This window comes from Trichosurus vulpecula, chromosome 1, assembly GCF_011100635.1.
Source record: "Trichosurus vulpecula isolate mTriVul1 chromosome 1, mTriVul1.pri, whole genome shotgun sequence".
NCBI lineage: Eukaryota > Metazoa > Chordata > Mammalia > Diprotodontia > Phalangeridae > Trichosurus > Trichosurus vulpecula.
Genome location: NC_050573.1, coordinates 212,615,697 through 212,635,628, shown reverse-complemented (window position 1 = coordinate 212,635,628; position 19,932 = coordinate 212,615,697). Strand labels below are relative to the sequence as shown.

The 19,932-nt window shown below is 34.0% G+C and overlaps 1 protein-coding gene across 1 annotated transcript in view; it reads right to left on the bottom strand.

The window, feature by feature from the left end:
* Positions 1-19,932, bottom strand: part of RTTN (rotatin) — a 212,488-nt gene that overhangs the window by 8,405 nt on the left and 184,151 nt on the right. The window contains exons 41-45 of the mRNA XM_036763559.1: positions 15,895-16,000; positions 12,753-12,850; positions 11,079-11,156; positions 7,168-7,294; positions 1,416-1,618 (exon numbers count right to left, since the gene is read on the bottom strand). Coding sequence (XP_036619454.1) covers positions 1,416-1,618; positions 7,168-7,294; positions 11,079-11,156; positions 12,753-12,850; positions 15,895-16,000 — 612 coding nt within the window. The remainder of the gene's footprint in view (positions 1-1,415; positions 1,619-7,167; positions 7,295-11,078; positions 11,157-12,752; positions 12,851-15,894; positions 16,001-19,932) is intronic.

Below are 19,932 nucleotides of genomic sequence, written 5' to 3'. Positions count from 1 at the left end.
CTGATCCATTTACCTACAAATATATTGCAAAGGTAATTTACAAATGTAATGGATCCATTCTATCACTATTTCTCATCTGAAATCAATCAATCAACCAAATAAGCATTTGTTAAATATCTACTATGTGCAAGGTATACAGGATACCAATACAAAAGTGAAACAGTTACTCCCCTCAAATAGCTAGCAATCTTGTAAGGTTGGGGAATATAATATATTCATGGATTGTAAAGGGCTTTAAAAGCCAAACAGAGGAATTTTTATTTTATCTTAAAGGGAATGAGGAGTCATTAAGACTACTTGAGCAGAGGAACAACCTAGTCATATGTGCTTTGAAAATATCATTTTGGCATGGTGTGGAAGATGAATGGGAAAGGGGAATGGGTCACACATAATTTACAATTGAATATAGTTTTTTTCTATCATCCTTAGACTGCTAAATGTATCTTTATCCAGTCTTCATTATCTAAGAAGACAAAGTAGATGGCAATCCTCTTCTCTTGCTTTTCCTTTAAGGTTAATAATAAGGTAAACTTAATAACACAGAGCTTCTGTGTTGGGTCTTAGTACACAAATGAAAGAAAAGTAACAAAAGTAGTTTTATAATGACTTATGGCACCAGTTTACCCATAGAAAAAGACATTATAGAAAACCTAACGATCAATTTTTCAAAATGAAGAAACTAAAACAGTCTGAAATTGCGTTGTTTTAAATACTCAATTAAAATGGTCAAAGCCTTGAATGCAAAGCAGAACCTAGGATGACACTGCACCAATTTACAGCCTAAAAAGTGGTCCATTTGTGCTTTAGTGCACTGTGCAACATTACATTTGCTCAATGTTATCAATTCACAAACTAAATGAAGCCAAAATCAACAATGAGGAGTCAGAAAACTGGCAACACAGCCTCAGAGAGCATACTGAGGTGCATGCTACATTAAAAAGAGGGGGTGATAAATGGCTTTAAAAGGGTGTGGTGCGGGATCCTTTGATTTCAGAAAGCAGTTTGTCAATCTAAACTTAATTATTACCACTTGGTATAGCTAACAGTTCTAATATAGAGTGTATTACTTTTATGATCTCAAAATAATATGATATAAGAAACTTGTCTTGGAGCTTCACTTTTGGAAATACGGAATAATCACTTATCTCATAGCAAAAAAAAATTATGAAATGAAAGATGTTATGATTTCCATATACTAGTTCCGAATAATTTTTATATGCCAACTGGATTTAAGGAAAGTGCACTTCATTTATTTTATGAATTTCTAAAAATAGTAACTTAAAAACATAATTTAATTTTCATGTATTCTGGAGTTTGAGCTTTGTGTGATTAGGTACTCAAAGCATTATCTTTTGTCATAGACTCAATCATTGGATATTTTTGTTCATGATGCATGGTATAGCTTAAGTGATTACCTTCTGAATGACTCCTTTACAATCATGAGATAAGGCGACATTTGCAAGGAGTGTAAAAGCCAACTGCTGAATTGTAGGATTCTCAGAAGTCACGTGGGAAACCCATTTTAAGATACAAAGCATCAAAGAGTTACTTGGTGTTCCTCTAAATGCAGGCTGACCAGGATACTGTACACAACTTGCCCCACAAAGAGAACTGCAACCTTAAAGAATGACAGTTTATTTATTAGAATTTATTCATAGTTTTACAATGTAAGATCTGCCTCTTCAATAAGTTCTCCTTATATTTTCTAGTCTTTAATATTTGACTTAATCCAAAATATGCCTTCCCTGTGAAATTTTCAATGTATACTATTTCCTTTATACTTGCCCTGATGAAGCAGGAGCAGCTTTCTCTCTGTCAGGCCATACCATATGCTTAAGGGCAGCTAGATGGCAGAGTGGATACAGTGCTAGGCCTGGAGTCAAGAAGAGCTGAGTTCAAATCCAGCCTTAGAGGCTAACTGTGACCCTGGGCAAATCACTTAACCCTGTTTGTCTCAGTTTTCCTGTCTGTAAAATGAGCTGGAGAATGAAATGGTGAACCACTCCAGTATCTCTGCCAGGAAAACCTCAATAGGGTCACGAAGAGTCAGACATGACTGAAATGACTGAACAACAACTATATCCTTATACCACTGCCTCATCAGGACCTTTTTGATAGACTGATTCTGTCATTCAATGTATTAACATTCCCTTTTAGTTTTGGGTAATCAACAACCTTGTTATCGTCTATGGCTTTATGTAAGTTATTGGTAAAAATGTACTGATGATCGTAATGGAATATTATTGTGCTATAAGAAATGATAAGCAGGATGATTTCAGAAAAACCTGGAAAGACTTACATGGACTGATGCATAATGAAGTGAACGGAACCAGGACAACACTGTACACAGTAACAGCAATATCGTTTGATGAAGAACTGTGAATGACTTGGCTATTCTCAGCAATTCAGAGATCCAAGACAATCCCAAAAGACTAATGATGAAGCATACTATCTGCCTCCAGAGAAAGATATTGACTGAACACAGATTGAAACGTGCTATTTTTCATTCTTTCGTCTTTTTCTTTTATTTGAGTCTTCTTGTACAAAATGACTAATATGGAAATGTTTTACATAATTGCACATGTATAACTTATATCTAGTTATTGACATCTCAAGGAGGAAAGGGAGAGAGGGAAGGATAGAATTTGGAACTCAAAAATTTAAATAAAAATGTTTAAAAATTGGAAAGAAAAAAGAAAATATATTAAGAAAAAATGTTATACTGAGTTAGGCAAATACCATTTAGTGGACTTCCCTGGAAAACTCTCCTAAACTTCTGTCAGTCAAGAAATCCTAAGGATACAAAGAAAGTCCTACCTTTCAAGAAGCTTTCAACCCAATGGAAGAAAAAATATAATAACTAGGTACATAAAAGATATGTATAAAATAGATGGATAGTAACCTAAGAGGGGAAGGCACCAGCAACTGGTGGGACCGAGAAAAGCCTCTTTCAAAAGATAGGCTTTTAAATGTGTCTTGAAGGAAGCCAGAGAAATTAAGATGCAGATTTGAGGAAGAAGAACATTCTGGGGGACAGTAAGTACAAAGGTATGGAACTGGGAAAAGGGATGTCATGTGGAAAGGATGGAAGTCAACGTAGCAATATCAGAGTATGCAAAGAGGAGCAAAGTTTAAAGAGCCTGCAACTGGGAGGAGAGGGTACAAGATTATAGAGCACTTTAAATGTCAAAAAGAAGATTTTATATCTGATCCTAGAGATAACAGAGCAGTGGAGTTTGTTGAGTAGAGGACAAAAGTGACATGGTCAGATCTATTCTTTAGGAAAATACCTTTTGATAGATGAATGGAGGATGGCTTAGAGAGTAAAGCCTTGAGGCAGGAAGGCCAGTCAGAAGACTGCTGAATTAGTCCTGGTGAGAAGCGATGAAGCTTGAACTAGGTGGTAGCTATGCAAGTGGAGAAAAGATATTGTGCAGAAAGAAACACACTATTTGGCAATAGACTGGATGTATGGGGTGAGTGGGAGTAATAATAACAATGCTGCAATCAATTACATACCACACCATTTTATAATTTATATGCTTTTCCCTAGCACTGCACTGATAAGTCAGTGGTATGCCAGTACTCCAGGGTTATAGTGAGGATATGTTTTGCCAGTCTTAAAGTGCTATGTAAATTTGAATTATTATTATTATCATTGTTAAAATATAATCTATATCACTTTTGTGGTGTTTTTTGTTACTACATCCAGTATCTTTTGACTAATTTCTTAAACAAAATATATAAGGCATGAGACTTTCAGTTAGTCTTTGACCTTTTATTTCTTATTTTTGATCCCTATTTTCAAATATACTCCTTATAACCCTCACCTATTTCCACCTGTGCACTGAAGTCATTAAGTATTAAAGTAGATACTAATTTAACTTGGAGGGTCTTATCAAGTTCTTTGTGGAATTTCTCTATTCTTCATCCTTTGCAACAGATGTTGTTATATGAGATACAATTATTTTTACAGTAATCTTTTTGCAAATACTTATCATGAACCCTGCAATATAAGAAGCCAAGATGACCAAGGAAATGCCATAGATATAATATATGTAGATTTAGCAAAATGCCTGACAGTCTGTCATATAATTCTTAAGGAAAACAAAATAGAAAGACATAGGCCTAGATAAGAACAAAATTAAGTATATTCAAAACCAGTTGATTGGCCAGACTGATAGCATAGTCATTACTGGTTTAATGACAACTTTATTACTATTTAATATTTTATCAATGACTTGGAAGAAAGTATAGATTGTATGCTGGTTTAATTTGTATATAACACAAAGGGAGGAGGACTAATAGTTGACAGTCAGGATTCAAAACAGTCTTGACAGCTTAGAACACTGTGAGTTTCAAATTTTCTCCCCATCTTTCTCCTCCCCCTCATCCCAAGATGGCATACATTCTGACCACCCCTTCCCCTAGTCTGCCCTCCCTTCTATCACTCCCACCATTTCCTTCCCCCTTACTTTCTTGTAAGGTAAGAGAATTTTCTATACCCCATTGCATGTATATCTTATTTCCCAGTTGCATGTAAAAACAATTTTCAACATTGTTTTTTAAAAAATTGGTGAGCCCCAAATTCTCTTCCTTCTTCCCTCCCCACCCACCCTCATTGAGAAGGCAAGCAATTCATTACAGGTTGTACATGTGTCAGAACACTGTTCTTTTAAAGATATTTAATAGGAATAAACATATTACATTTGTTGAAGAGGGTATGAAATGTGTAAAATTAGGTACCTCTGAGGTTTGTTTTTTCAACTCTGTTCTTTTATGAAAAATAGATACAATATGGGCCCTTCTCTCAAGGAACTTATAATATCATGGGAAGAAAAAGTATTAAAAGAGATAACTGAAGCAAAACAAAGTGCGAAAAATAGGAAAAATCATGACAAAGTTGAATATTCCTTTGTTACCAAAAACTGTAGAAAGGAACTCAGTTGAGCTGAGATTAAGAAAAGCTTGATGAAAGAAGTGGCTTCTGAGTTAGGCCTTGAATGATGGGAAGGAATTCAAGAAATGGAAATGAGGGGTAGAGTCCATTCCAAACATAGAAGCAGTGATTGAAATGAAGGAAGATGAATGACCAATGACATAGATACATGAGAGGATAGGAAGAGAACAAGGGTCATATCTGACAGGAATTTAGAATCTACAAAAAGGAGTATGATAAGATCAGGGATTTATTTTTAATACACTAGAGAATGGGGAACTATTTTAAATAAAGGAATTATATTACATGATGACAGCAGTACATTTGGAAGAATATTTGAGCAAAGATGTGAAGGAACAATTGAAGAGGGAATAGACTTTAGGAGTCAGGTATAACAGTTAACAGGTTACTACAATATTCCAGATGACAGGCAATTAAAGCTTGAACTAAGGTGTCTGTAGTGAGAATGCCAAAGAAGGGCCAGAAATAAGAGGTGCAGCTGAGATAAAATTGATGGGAAAGCATTCAAACCCTTCTTTCTTAAAGGTAGAGTTGGCCATTCCCCAACTGCTAAATGGTCAAAGGATATGAACAAGTGGTTTTCAAAAAAAGAAATCAAAGCTATCAATAGTCACACAAAAAAATGCTCCAAATCATTACTGATTAGAGAAATGCAAATTAAAACGACTCTGAGGTACCATTTCACACCTACTGGATCAGATTACTAACATGACAGAAAAGGAAAATGACAAATGCTGGAGGGGATGTAGAAAAACTGGCACACTAATATTCTGTTGGTGGAGTTGAAACTAGCCTAACCATTTTAGAGAACAATTTGGAACTATGCCCAAAGGGCTATAAAACTGTAATGCCACTACTAGGTCTGTATCCCAAAGAGATCAAAGAAAAGATAAAAAAGATAAAAGGAGCTCTTTGTGCAAAATATTATAGCAGCTCTTTTTGTGATAGCTAAGAATTGGAAACTGAGGGGACGCCTATAAGTTGGAGAATGGCTAAACAAGTGGTACATGATTGTGCTGAAGTATTATTGTGCTGTAAGAAATGACAAGCAGTATAGTTTCCAAAAAACCTGGGAAGACACATATGAATTAATGCAAAGTAAATTGAGCAGAACCAGGAGAACATCATACACAGTAATACCAAATGCAAAGGTGATCAGCTGTGAAAGACTTAATTACTCTTATAAGGAAAACGATCCAAGATAATTCCAAAGAATCCATGATGAAAAATGCTATCCATTTCCAGAGAAGGAACTGATAAACTATGCAGACTGAAACATATCTTTTTTTACTTTCTTTATTCTTCTCATTTTGTGTGTGTTTTCTTTTGCAATATGGCTAAATGGAAATATGTTTTTCATGACTTCACATGTATCACTGATATCATATTGCTTGCCTTCTCAAGGATGGGGGAGGAGTGGGAGGGAGAGTTTGGAATTCAAAAGTTTTAAAAATTAATGTTAAAAATATTACATGCAATTGGAAAGTATTTTACAAAATAAATAAAAACTTTTTTTTTAAAGTGAAGGAACTGGAAAAAAAAGAGAAAGTAGGGAAGGCACTGGAAAAGATAAATTATTCTCACTCAAAAGCAGGTGGGTACCAATGAGACAGATAAACAGAATCTTGTATGATGTAATATTTATATCACTGAATACATTATTTTCAATAAGATAGATAATTAAGAAAATGCAATTTTTGATCTTATTATAACATTTTTTAAAAGTATACCAGTGAATTATATATAGAGAAAAATATCATATTATTATAACATATACTGATACATGTGTGTATACATACATACACACATGCACATATATTTATTATATGTATATATTATATGGATATGTATGTGTATGTTTGTATATTTATATGTATATATATATTATCCTCTTCCCCTCTGACTACATGGTATAACCATGAACTCCAAAACCTCCATTTAAGGAGGGAGCTAAACTTACACATCTTCTCATTTCTCACCTGGCTTCGCTACTTTGGGACTTCTCTAACTTCTCCACTATGCCCCACCACCCCACCCCAAGTCAGAAGCTTTCCTCTTTCCCCACTTTCCTTTTCAGACTTTTGTGTGTTGTCTTTCCCCATTCAATTATAAGCTTCTTGAAGGCAGGGGCTATTTGTATATCTAGCACTTAAGAGAGTGACTGACATATAGCAGGGGTTTAATAAATGTTTAACAAATATATTTACCAGCTGGATAATTTGCAGTATAGACACAAAGCAGCTGCAGGGCCACCTTCATCAATGAATCATCCAGCAGAAACCAGGGCCAAAAAGAATGTATGACAGGAACAAGATGTGCTTGAAGTGCTGTTGCCTTTTGAAGGAAATATAGAATGATTTGTGAGAGAAATTAATATTATACTATTTTGTTAATAACTAATTATTAATTTGTGATACATCCTTTTCCTTCAATTTTTTTCAGACCCTACTTCTTAAAAGATCAGTCTCTGATGGGTGTAACTGAGTAAAGTAATCTTCTCCCAGCCCCAAGGCATATAGCTGGGCAGAGACAAGGCAGGGACCTTCACTTTTTGTAAACAAAAGCTAGCCTCAGCCCTGGAACATAGTTTCCTGTCCTTGATCCCCTCCATTAGAGTTCAGGGCAGCCCAGCTGATGGAGAAAACTAGCCAGAGAGGTCCAGATAGAAATGATTTCCCCTGTCCAGATTGCCTGAGGCTACTGAGACTCAAGATCAAACCACCCTCAGCAGGAGAAACTGAAGACTTTTAGCCTACCAATCAGGGTCAAGTTTCACTTGTCAGAGAAGTTCCCTATCAGAAGGAACACACAGAGTCTCCCTTGGTGTCTTTGGTCACTAAGAGAAACTGCTGACCATCAATTTATTGATTACTGGCTAGCCTAATTAATAAATTACATTGTTAATTACCTGGAAACTGTCTCTAGGAATTTTCATTCACCACACTTGGAATAGGCATGCACAGAAGTATAAAATGACTCAGAAAGAAAGTAATTATAGAATGAAGTAGAATACATGAAAACTAGACATTGAAATAAAATGGAGGAGAAACAATATTGTCAATTTTTTAAAAAAAATATCCCTTCTCTGGTAAAAATTAGCATTAAGATTTAAGAATAATTACACATTTTTCAAAGGGATTCAATATTTCCCTTTAACAATAGCGGGTACCACACTTGGCTGTCATAACATAGAACAGACCTTTGTCAAGAACTCATTTTTGAAAGTGATTGTGATTGTATTCTCTTTGGATAAGAACAGCTAGAAGGAAGCTTCAAAGACATTTAAAGGAAACAAGCTATAGTCTAGAATACTGGAATAATGATATGTAGTCAACTGTTACTTATCACAAAATGGTCAGGAGGTAGAGTATTCTATATAATTACGAATTCCAATTAACATCAAATTGCCTTATAAACGAAAAATGGATTTTATTATATCTAATTATTAAAAAATTCATTAAACACAAATTACACTTCATATAATCTTTCCTTAATGATTCAGAAGCCATTTCAAGATCTTTCAGTGTTTCAGATTTATTATCATGAAAATTAATTATTGTTCACTGCATAATACTTATTCCTTAATGGGGGATCTGTGTATTTTAGTTTGAAATTTTGTTGGTTGTACTAAAATAAATTGTTGCCTAATATTAAACAGTGTACCCAGTTTTTAAAAAGAAGAACACAAGGAAAGTTTCTTTTTATTGGCTCTAAAATAAATTACAAAATTAACACATAAGACTGAATTTATATAAAACTTAAATTCTGACTATTTTAAAAAGTTACTCAATTTCAGGTATCAGTCTCTTCTAGAAAAATGGATAACCCCAAAAGCCAAAAAGAATGACTTCAGAAATTTTATGAAGAATATTCAATCATTAAAAAAATCCACTGATAGCAAAACTGGAATAAGGATGCTTCTGTTATAAGAAACAGACTAACCTAATGAATGTAACTACTTGTGATTGTGCTGGTAGAGAAAGAAGAATGATCTTGACGAAGACAACAGGGACAAAAAGGTACTGTCATAAAAATGAAACATACTCTAATAGGAACTGGAAACCATGCAACTAAAATCCAAAATAGAAAAAGAAACCCTAAGTATAGATATTGGAAAATTTTGATTGATTCCCTCATTATTCAGTTGTACCTTAGCATATGCTTATCTCTCCTAATCTCATAAAATTTTTGAATAATTTTTTTATAAATTAGTTTTATTTAACGTATTAACCCATTTCTGATTTATTCTTAGCTCAAGTAACTCAGAAAATATTTTGATAATTTGATTGATTCTACTTATATCTGGATTTATTATGGCTGGTATAATCACAAAGTGGTAGCTGCATTAATATTAACTAATCTAGCATTAGATGTTTCTTTACAGCCATAACTTATCTAATGAGCAAACTACAGTACTCCATGAAGAATACATAGGAACATATTAAAAAAAATTAAGGACATTATATTTTACTTATTGATGTTCTTGTGATTTAAGAATTTTCCTACACAGAACATATTTTACTACTATGCAAACATATTTAAGTAATAAATACATTTACGATAAAACCAATGACATTAGTGTCTTGCACACAGTAGGTGCCCAGTAAACATTGGTTGAATGAATAGTCATAGACAGTAATTTAAGTAAATAGTAAAAATATTCATTATTGGCTGCCAAGTGATTTTGAAAAGGGTTAGGCTGTAGACCGATACATAAGCAAATATTTCTGATAAAACAACAGTACAAACTAATGGGATGCTTTACCTTCACCAGTGTTAAGGTTTTTCTAAAATAAGACTGCTGTTTAAGGTGCTATATAAGTAAAAGTCTAAATAAACATGATCAGAAGAACACTTCTTGGTTCCTGGAAATTTAAAGTGTTAGATATTTGATAATAACTTACAATCTACTTCAGACTTGTCATATACCTTTGAAATAATTTTCAAGTATGTTTTCTGAAAGCCAGCATAATTTGAGTAATCTTGAATGTCTCCTCTTACACCCAAATTGAACATAATGCAGTTATATAATGCACTACAATTCCAAATAGAGGTATTATCACATTTCCATGACAAAGTTAGAAAGCTGATGTATGCAAGAAATATTTATGATATTATCGCTCAAATTAATGTTTTAGCATTCAAATTAGGGATGCTTTTTTTAAATGTTCTATATAAAAGTGCTAACCAAATAGAGATTGATGGCCAAAACTCTAAATCAATTTCACAGTTATTTTCTGGTTAAAATAAAACCCTTAAGGTATTATTACCCTATCTTACTGCAATTTTACAGATATTGAAAACAGAGAAACTGAATCAAGTAGCTAAGGCCTCAGAACTAAAATCAGAAAACTCTTGACTCCTACCAGTTAGACTTAAAGACATGATACTTCTTAACAAGCTTTATATATGTTCTTGTATGGTATCTGCGGGAGAGCGAGGTGGTACAATGGATAGAAAGCTGGACCTGGAGTAAGGAAGATCTGAGTTCAAATATGGCTTTAGACACTTACTAGCTGTGTGACCCTGGCCAAGTAACTTATCCCTGTTTACCTCAGTTTCCTCATCTGTAAAATGAGCCGGAGAAAGAAATACTACTTCAGTAACTTTGCCAAGAAGACCCCAAATAGGTATACAAAGAATCAGATATAACTGAAACAAGTGACAATAAAAGGTATTTGAAACACACTCACTTTCTCTACTGATAAACAAAAACGCAGTTAAAAGATGTTCTAATTAACGTCTTTAAAAATCTCATATCATGTTATTATTTAACCTTTCATTCCATCTTATTAACTGTAAAATTAGAACTCCCAGAAATAAAGTAGGGTATACAACAACAAGAAGTAGAAGTCTGCTTCAATTGTATGCTGCCAATGTTTGATATAAGCAAGAAACGATATAAGCCAGAAAAGTATATAAAGTTTTGATGAATGAGAATATTTCTGATAAGGTAGATTCATTTATTAGTACTATGTTTATGAAATATTCAATTGTGCCATCTAAAAAGAATAAAATTCAAGAACTTTTTTCACTTAAATCTTATATTATCTCTTATACTAATCAAACTGCTTAGGCTTATTACTGCTATCAAAAGTCTGACAGCAGCTTTACTTACTTTATATTCATTATTTTGATAAAGGCAGTTTCTTAGCATCTGCATGGCAATGTTTAGTTCCTTCCTAAAACTATTTTCCTGTTTAAATAAAAAAAACATGAAAAATATCATAAGAACAGAATACACATATTTTTATATACAGTACCTCATTTTTGGTTCATGTTATAACACAGCAGAACTTCAGTCATGCCTGACCACTGTAACTTTGAAGATGCTGACAAGCTAACCACCTCTGAAAGATGACCATATCTCAGCAAACTCATTCACCACAAAAAAGCTATTTCTGTTCTATCAAGCACAGAGGAATTGAGACATATAATAGGCTTCATGTTTCATTTCAATAAAGTGATGCAGGTACTGTATGGTTTTCAATCATATCAGGTGTTGCCTGACATTCTCAATGATGAAGTAAGGGGTCTCTACTTCAACGAGGCACAGGCAAAAAGAGCTAGGAAGACCATGACAAATATGTATACCATTGTTACAAATTACTTTTTAAGCCAGTTTTTATCTCAATTTATAAAAAATTTATCTCAATTCATAAAAATGCCAGCTTTGTAGAGTCAAAGTTTGATGAAACAGAATTAATTTCCAAAATTATGAAAGAAATTTTATTCTAGGATATACAAAAATGTTTCACATGTCTATGTGATTAATGAACTTATCATTTGTAAGATTTACGCTATCAGGAATATGACTAGCATACTAGAGACATGGTAGAGAAGGAACAACATGGGAAAGTCCTTTTATTCCAGTGATATTGTTTGGCTGTAAATCCCAGAATGCTATATCTCCAGAGAATTCAGTGTTATAAGTCATCCAAAGGGCAAAAAGAGAGGTGCTTGTTGGATATGAACAGGCTGAAACACATGACCAATAAAAAACTGTGCAGGAGTGGTATTATCAAATGTATGACCGGGAAAGGAGACTGCTCAGTCAGATAGGAAAAGCAAGGAATTACTTGTGCTGACTGACTTCAACTAGTGATTACATAATTTTAAATAATCTGAGGAATGGCTTCCAGAGCAATGAAAGTCTCCTCTCACTCATAGCCATAGAGGCTTTGCAGTATGATATAGAAAAGCGTTGATATGCACCAGGTTATATGGTATGGAAGGGTTGCAATCACTGTAAGAAACGCTGACATCATAGAAATGCAGATCCCTCAAAGTGCTGAATAACAAATATGAAGCCAGACATATTTAATAAGTAATGGGCATACTCATGAGAATGGAAGGCTGATCTCTATACAGGTATGAATTTTATATATTAGCTTTGGATTAAAACCTCAGATAGTGAAATTCATAGCTTTTTTTTTTGACTGATTACACTGGTAGTTTTCATAGTACCATTCACAGGAGGAAACATAAATATGTCTTTAAACAACCAACAAGATCTAAATTCCATCTAACAGATTAAAAAATTATCATATCAACATATCATTCCAAATCCTTAAGACTTTGATAATATCATTTACAAATAAGTAATGCACATCTATCAGTATGTTCTTCTCTCATCTGATTGCTCATTACATATAACCAGCAGGTTAATATTCAATTTATAATAAACTGTATTGTGTCATTTCTTAGCAAAAGAATCTAATGACTATATTGAAAAATGGACTCTAACTAAATCCATTCTTTTTTATAACAAACTTATAGATTTTATAATTACCTTTTTTTTGGGTCCCCTTTTCCTAGGCTTCAAGGAATCTAAGTTCAGTTGTGCATGGATGTGTTTCATCTGTTCTACGCAGCTCTCTATGAGGCCAGCTGAAAGACAAAATCTCTAAGATTTAGAACTAAATTTCCTTGATGATAGTTAAAACTTTCATTTCATTTGAAACTAAGACCAAAGAAAAGATAATGTTTAGCTTTCTCACCATAGGGCTTATGATTCTGATGAAGAGAAATGGGAGAGAACTTATATGAAAAATCCACTTGTTTCCAAGATACTTAATTGGCTACCTCCAAAATCTAAAGTATAAATATTTTGTGTTTCCAAAAGGTAGAGGAACTTAAAAGGTCATTCAGTCCAATCCCATGATTTTACAGATGAGAAAATAACACTGATAGGACTTATGTAATGCTTCAAGTTTTGCAAAGTGCTTTAGAAATATTATCTCACTTTATAGATACAGCAACCCTAGGTGACAGGACCACAGAGGTTGTGATGTACCAAATGTCACAACAGTTAGAAAGTGACAGTCAGGATTTAAACCCAGATCCTCTTATTTCAAATCTAGCACTGTGTCTATTACACCATACTGCCTCTATAACTTATAATAATGTGTTTGTGTATCTGATTATAGCTGAAGTTAATCCAGGTGTGGAGTGGAATGCTAATCCAAAACTTTCATTACTGATGATAACATGAGAATTAAAAGTTCAGTCAAACAAGTGAAATATTTATGAAAATAGATGAATTAATTGAGAAGACCATAAAAACTGTATGTTCATAATAATGGCTGATATTTATCATTAATTAAATAGCTAAATTAGCAAATTATTTCATTTAAGCCTTGCGACAATCCTGAGTATATACTACAGGTATAATTATCCTCATTTTAGAGAAAAGGAAATAGGTTCAAAGGGATTAAGTGACTTGTCTGTAGTCAGTCACACATCCAGTAAATCTCAGAAGTGGGATCTGAACTCAGGAGTTCTTGACTTCCAAGGCCTGCCCTCCATCCCCTACATTATGCCTCTTCTCACAGTTTACTTAGAGCAGTTTAAGGAGAAGAACAATTGTATCATTATGTATACATCAGAAATGAGTGAAATCTAGGCAGAAAAAAAATGTTTAACATAAAAGGAGCACAAGATACTTGGAATTTTAACTTCAGGGAAAACCTGACAAATCCTATCTGGTATGTGAAGCAAAGTATGAAAGGCAAACTTCTGGGACATTTAAAATGAACCTGCAGAAGCCAATCAAAATAAAAAAAACAGGCTGGTTGAACTAATGGATATTATGTTCATCATCACTCCTGAAACGGTCTCTCTATGTAGTTAGATAATACACAGTGTTCACCATTTGCTTGTGGGAGCCAAATCTAAATCTAATATTTACTCACATATTTTTCTTCCCTGCATATCTTCCACCTCAAAATTAGGACCCAAACTAATTTTCAGGAGGAAATACACCTGCTTTTCTTTACAATATTCTCTCTCCAGTAGTAAGTAGGCTCTAGTTTTTAGCAGTAACAAAATGCTCTGAAGACTAGCTGAAGAGACATGAATGAGGCCTGCTTACTAAAAATATGTTTACTCACTAAAGTACTTAAAAAGTATTCTTTACTCTTTTTAATATAATTATTTTTAGATTTGGTATATAGATATTGTCTGTTAATATCTTTCTTTTTAAAAAAAGGAATTTAAATACAATGATAAATGTTTGTTAATTTTTTTCCATTTTCATACATTTGTCCCTCAGACTGTACTGTGTTAAAAGAATGATGAAAGTGATCTGTAGACACAAGTTGAAAACCTATTAAGCATGAAAATACACCAAGGAAAAATTCTTTCACTAGTAGAGAAATGAACCTAATAACTTCGTAAAGTTTTTCTCCTCATTTCTTTAATTTAAATTATTAAACAATCCATGATACTGGGTTCATATACAGCTCATATTAAATAGAATGTTAACTATTGACAAGTTAGGGTATGTCAAAGCACATATATAAAGTTTGTCAGAGAATTATTAATCAATAATCAACTGACAAGAATTATTTCAGTAGTTTCTATTTATCTTCACATATATTGTTAAAGAGCAGAATTTTGAGAATATGTTTATTGTATATGATACGCATTTAGTAAATGTTTGTTGAACTGAATTGAGAGACAGGCACATGCTTTTGGCAGAAAATCAAATGATTTGGGTTGATTTATCCTACAGAAGAAAGGACAGAGGGATGATGACTCTCTTCAAGTGTATGAAAAGTTACTATTATAAACATAATACTGATTTGTTATTCTCCAGTCCTTTTAAAAAAGGACGAGAGAAAATAGTTTGATTAGTAGAAAGCTGGAATAATCCTTAAAGCTTATCTAGTTCAACTTCTTCATTTTATAGATGAGGCCCAGACAGAAGTGAATTATAAATCCATATCCAGTGGCCTCAAATTGAGTATTTTTTTCCCACCGTAAAACGGTGTTTTGTAGTGAGAATGAAAGACTACATATGGACAGACTCAGTACATTGCTACCACTGAAATAATGTAATGCTAAAACAAAAAATAGGAAGATCTTGAGCACATTGAGTTGGTCTTCTATTCAGGATTTGTAGCAAGATACAGAACAGAATCACACAAGAATAGGAGAAATGGAAAGCTTCCAAACTGCAGTAGAGAAGGGAATTACCATAAATACACTAAAATAATTAAATTCTAGAATTTTGCTTTCCAGGGATCTTTAAAAGAAGGATAGAAAACAATCTTGGAAGCTTAACAAGCAATTCTACTCCAAAGTAAAGGACAGACAATATGGTATCAATACATCACTTTCTGTAAAATTCTAGACACTGAATGATGCTTAAATGTCAAACAGTATAGGGAGAATTCTCTAAGTACTAGTATAGCAAAACTTAATGTAGCTAATTACTCAAAACAAAACCTTTTTATTCCAGCCAGGTATTGTGTTCTGATAAATATTTAGGAAAGGATGGATGCCGATAATAAACATTTTAGAATTTAGCTGAACTATAAAGTTAAATGATTTGTATAACTTTTCATCTTCCAATTACACTAAGATACATATTCTCTGAAGCAGAAATCAAAATAACTTCTAAAACACTTTTGATGCATTTTAAAGCTTACCATTCCAGGCATATTTCTGAGCTCTTTTACTGACAGCTAGAAGTGACACCAAAGCACTTATGGCAAACCTTTTCAGTGTATCCTTGGAGGATTGTTTTTCATAACTCTATAAAAAATAAAAATAAATAAATAGACATAAACATAATATACAATACAATACACACAGAAAATTACCTATCTCAGAAGACTACACATTCTGAAGAAAAATGATTTATTGTAATGGCCTATAGCACTTGAAGTTTAACATGGCAGTAAGTTATCAAATAAAATTACTGGAACCATACAGAGCATCACATTGAATGAATATCTGAGTGGTCTCTAAGGAAAGTATTACATAAAGAATTTAGAAAGTGTGAAGAAAATATAGTACCTATATTCAAGAAGTTCATCTAAAGGAGACAAGATAAATATTTAGAACTAATAAATAATAATAGTACTTGGGCTACTCAAGCCTTCCCACTGTGGCACTACTCCTTGGCTGTAATTCATGCCCTAGGCCTTTCTCTTTCCTTCTTGGGATCAAAACTTAACTATTCTGTGTTCAGTTCCCTCAGAACTTTATTAAGTGACTGGCTAGTTAATTCAATGAATTAATTCTTGTTTAGGTATTAATGGTAAATAACTGATTCAACATATTAACTCAGAGGAAATGGTAATAAAGGCTTTCCAAGCCAGGTAGGACCAATTAGAGAGATATTTTTGTACTTGGGGACCTTTTAGACCTGTCAAGTCATATCACATAGACCGTCACTTTCCCCACATCCATGACAAAAGGATATAATGTTTGTGAAAATGCTTAGAAATTAATAAAATTAATAAAACACTATGAAATATAAATCATCACTATGGAAGGATGATATTTCTCTAAATGTCTAGATGGAAAATTCAAAAAAGCTTAATGAAGGTAACATGTAGAAAAAAACTTAATAAAGAAATGAGGAAAAAAAGGCTTGGAAATAGGAAAAGAAAAAGTTAAAGTAAAAATCAGTTAAAAACCCAACTAGAACCAAGATTGCATAGAGGGAAACAGCAGGGTAGGATGGATCAATTAGCAGGAGCCTTAAAACCCTAGGAGTATGACTTTGATAGAGTGGAAACTGAAGCCACTAATTTTAAGTCTTCAATTAGGTTCAATGCAAGGACTTTTTAAAAAATAACTACTATATACAAGGCAATGTACTTGTATTTTGATACAAGTACAAAAGATACAAAGAAAAAAATTAAATAGTGTCTGCCATAAGAAGCTTTCTCAAAGGCAGGGAGCATGTCTTAAGAGTTCTTCCCAGTATTACCTAGGACAGTGCCCTGAATATAGTACATGCTTAATGAGCATTTTACTGATTTGAGGATGGAAATGAAAGAATCTAAGTAATGGTTGATAAAGATGGCTTTTGTGGTCACAAAGAATAAAGCCTAGATAAATGCTTCAACAGTGGGAATAGTATGTAATGCCTTGGTGTTCTGTGATGTTACAGAAAAACAAAGTGACTCATATTAGCTGATGATTACAGGTAGAAAGCAAAGAATATGCAAGGTTAGATACGCCATTTACTCAACCTTCATAAATATGGTACAGTGGAAAGAATTAAAGACCTGAGAATCTGTACTTGAATCCTGGGTTCACCACTCAGGGCAGAGGGATATAGTGGAGTAGGGAAATTGACATGGTTGGATGGTTGAATGGAGGATGGATTGGAGTGGGGAGAGACTTGAAGCAGGCAGAGATGTTGAGAGATGTTGTAAAGGTAAAATTAATAGGAATTGGCAACAGATTGGATATAGAGATAGGGATAAGTGATCCACCTAAGATCATATGGGTTTTAAGTGTTAGATGAAGGATTTGGATATAGGTCTTCCTAATTTGAATTCCCCCAGGACTTTGTCCAATACACAGTGCTGACTATATATACAGCATGCCATATTTATCTTTAGATGCAGATAGACAGAACAATGATAGAGTGTTGGACTTCGATTTTAAGACTCAAGTTTAAATTTTGCCTCAGATATAGCTGTGTGAGCCTGACATTTAATCTCTCTCCGTCTCAGTTTCTCAAAAATGGTGATAACAACAGCACCTACTTTATTTGGTATTCCACCAGCCCACCTCAGCTATACACAAAGATGGTCACATTCCTTGATCTTGCCATCACCCATAAGTGTACCACCTTCAGGGGGAAAAATTCTGAAATCTCTTCTTCCAACCATAAGTTATTGGCTTTTCACCTCTCCCTCTGTCTTTCCTTATAAAAACCCATTCTTTATTTGTATTATGACCTCCAATCCCTTGACGCCACAACTCTATCCCAGGTCACCTCCTCTGTACTAACCACTCTTTTCCCCATCTTGATCCCTTGATGAACCAGTTCAACTTTATACTGTCCTCTCATGAATCCCTGCCCTCTTTATCATTTTACCAATTATGACTTAGCCTTGGTTCACTCCCCACCATTCATTATTTTTGCTCCTACACACATATTACTGAGCAAAGTTGCAGAAAATCATGACATTCTAACCGGGTTCACTACAAATTTGTTCTGACTGGGTCTACTACAAATTTATGTTGCACAACCTCAAATGAATCCTCACTGCTATGAGGCAGTTCTACTACACCTACCTTAGCAGTTCACTATCTCATTTTCCACAGCAGCTCTTCCAAGCTGTTTCATCCCTTCTCAGGTTGCCCATGGTTCCCTGCCACCTGCCCCCCCCACTGAGAAGCTTGCCCCATATTTTACAGAAAAAAATAAGGCTATTTGCCATAAGCTCCCTCTTCCGCATCTTCTATCACTTAAGTACCTTCTGCCACTACCTCCACCTTCCCCAATGTCTTACATGATGAAGTATCTTTACTCTTTACCAATGCTAACCCTTCTACCTATTCAAGTGATTCCATTTCATCCTGTTTCCTCCAATAGACAATCTCCTCTATCATCTCCATTTTGTTTTTAACCTCCCTATCTACTGGTTCATTCCCTTTTGCCTATAAACATGTCCATGTCTCCCCATCCTCAAAAACAAAACCTTCCTTGATCCTTTTATCCTGCTATTGTCCTGTATCTTTTCTGCCCTTTGTAGCTAAACTCTTTGAAAAATCCATCTATACTAGGTGCCTCCATTTCCTCTCATCTCACTCTCTTCTTAACCCTTTACAATCTGGCTTCTGACCTTTTGCTAAAGCCTGGCTATTGCTCTCACCAGTTGATGGGTCTGTCTGCCTCAAGTCTCTCTCCACTCCAATCTATCCTCCATTTGCCTCCAAAGTATGCTTTTCTTTGCTTCCTTGTCAGTTTTCTTTTGTTCTCTGCTGTGCACTTTTTATTTTGTTCTTTTTCCCCCTCCCCTTCCCCCTCCCCCAACAAGGCTACAATTAAGCATGGATATATGTATGTGCATATGCATACATGCATCTGTATGTATATATACGTATATATGTATATAGTGTATGTATATGCACACACATACATATAACTACAAAGATATATATGTACATACATATATATACAAATATATTTAGATAGCTGTAATCATACTCATATATAGACATATACAATCATATGCATCTATGTAAGACCATACTTGTTTGTTCTCTGTTTCTCTGAGGTTGGATAACCTCTTCCTTCATAAGTCTGAGTCTTTCTGTATTTTTCTAAGTCTACCAGCTCATCATTTCCTACACCATAGCAATATTCCAACTCTATTACTGTCTAGTTATTTTAAACAGTCTACAATATTTTGCTTAATATGGCTGACATATAGTGTAGTTTCCCTATTTTTCTCTGTTGATTAAATCTATTTTAGCTGGGGAAAAGCTTCTTGAGGAAGGCATGACTTAGTAGCTGAGACTTGAAGAAAGCAAGTGGAACTGGGAGGTACAGATGAGGAAGAAGGGCATTCTAAGTATAGGAAGAGACCAAGTGTCATATTCAAAGAAGAGTAAGGAGGATCCAGCAAAGGAGACAGAGGAGTGGTCAGATAGGTAGGAAGAAAACTTGGATAGAATAGTGTCACAAAAATCTAGAGATGATAACATCAATGAGA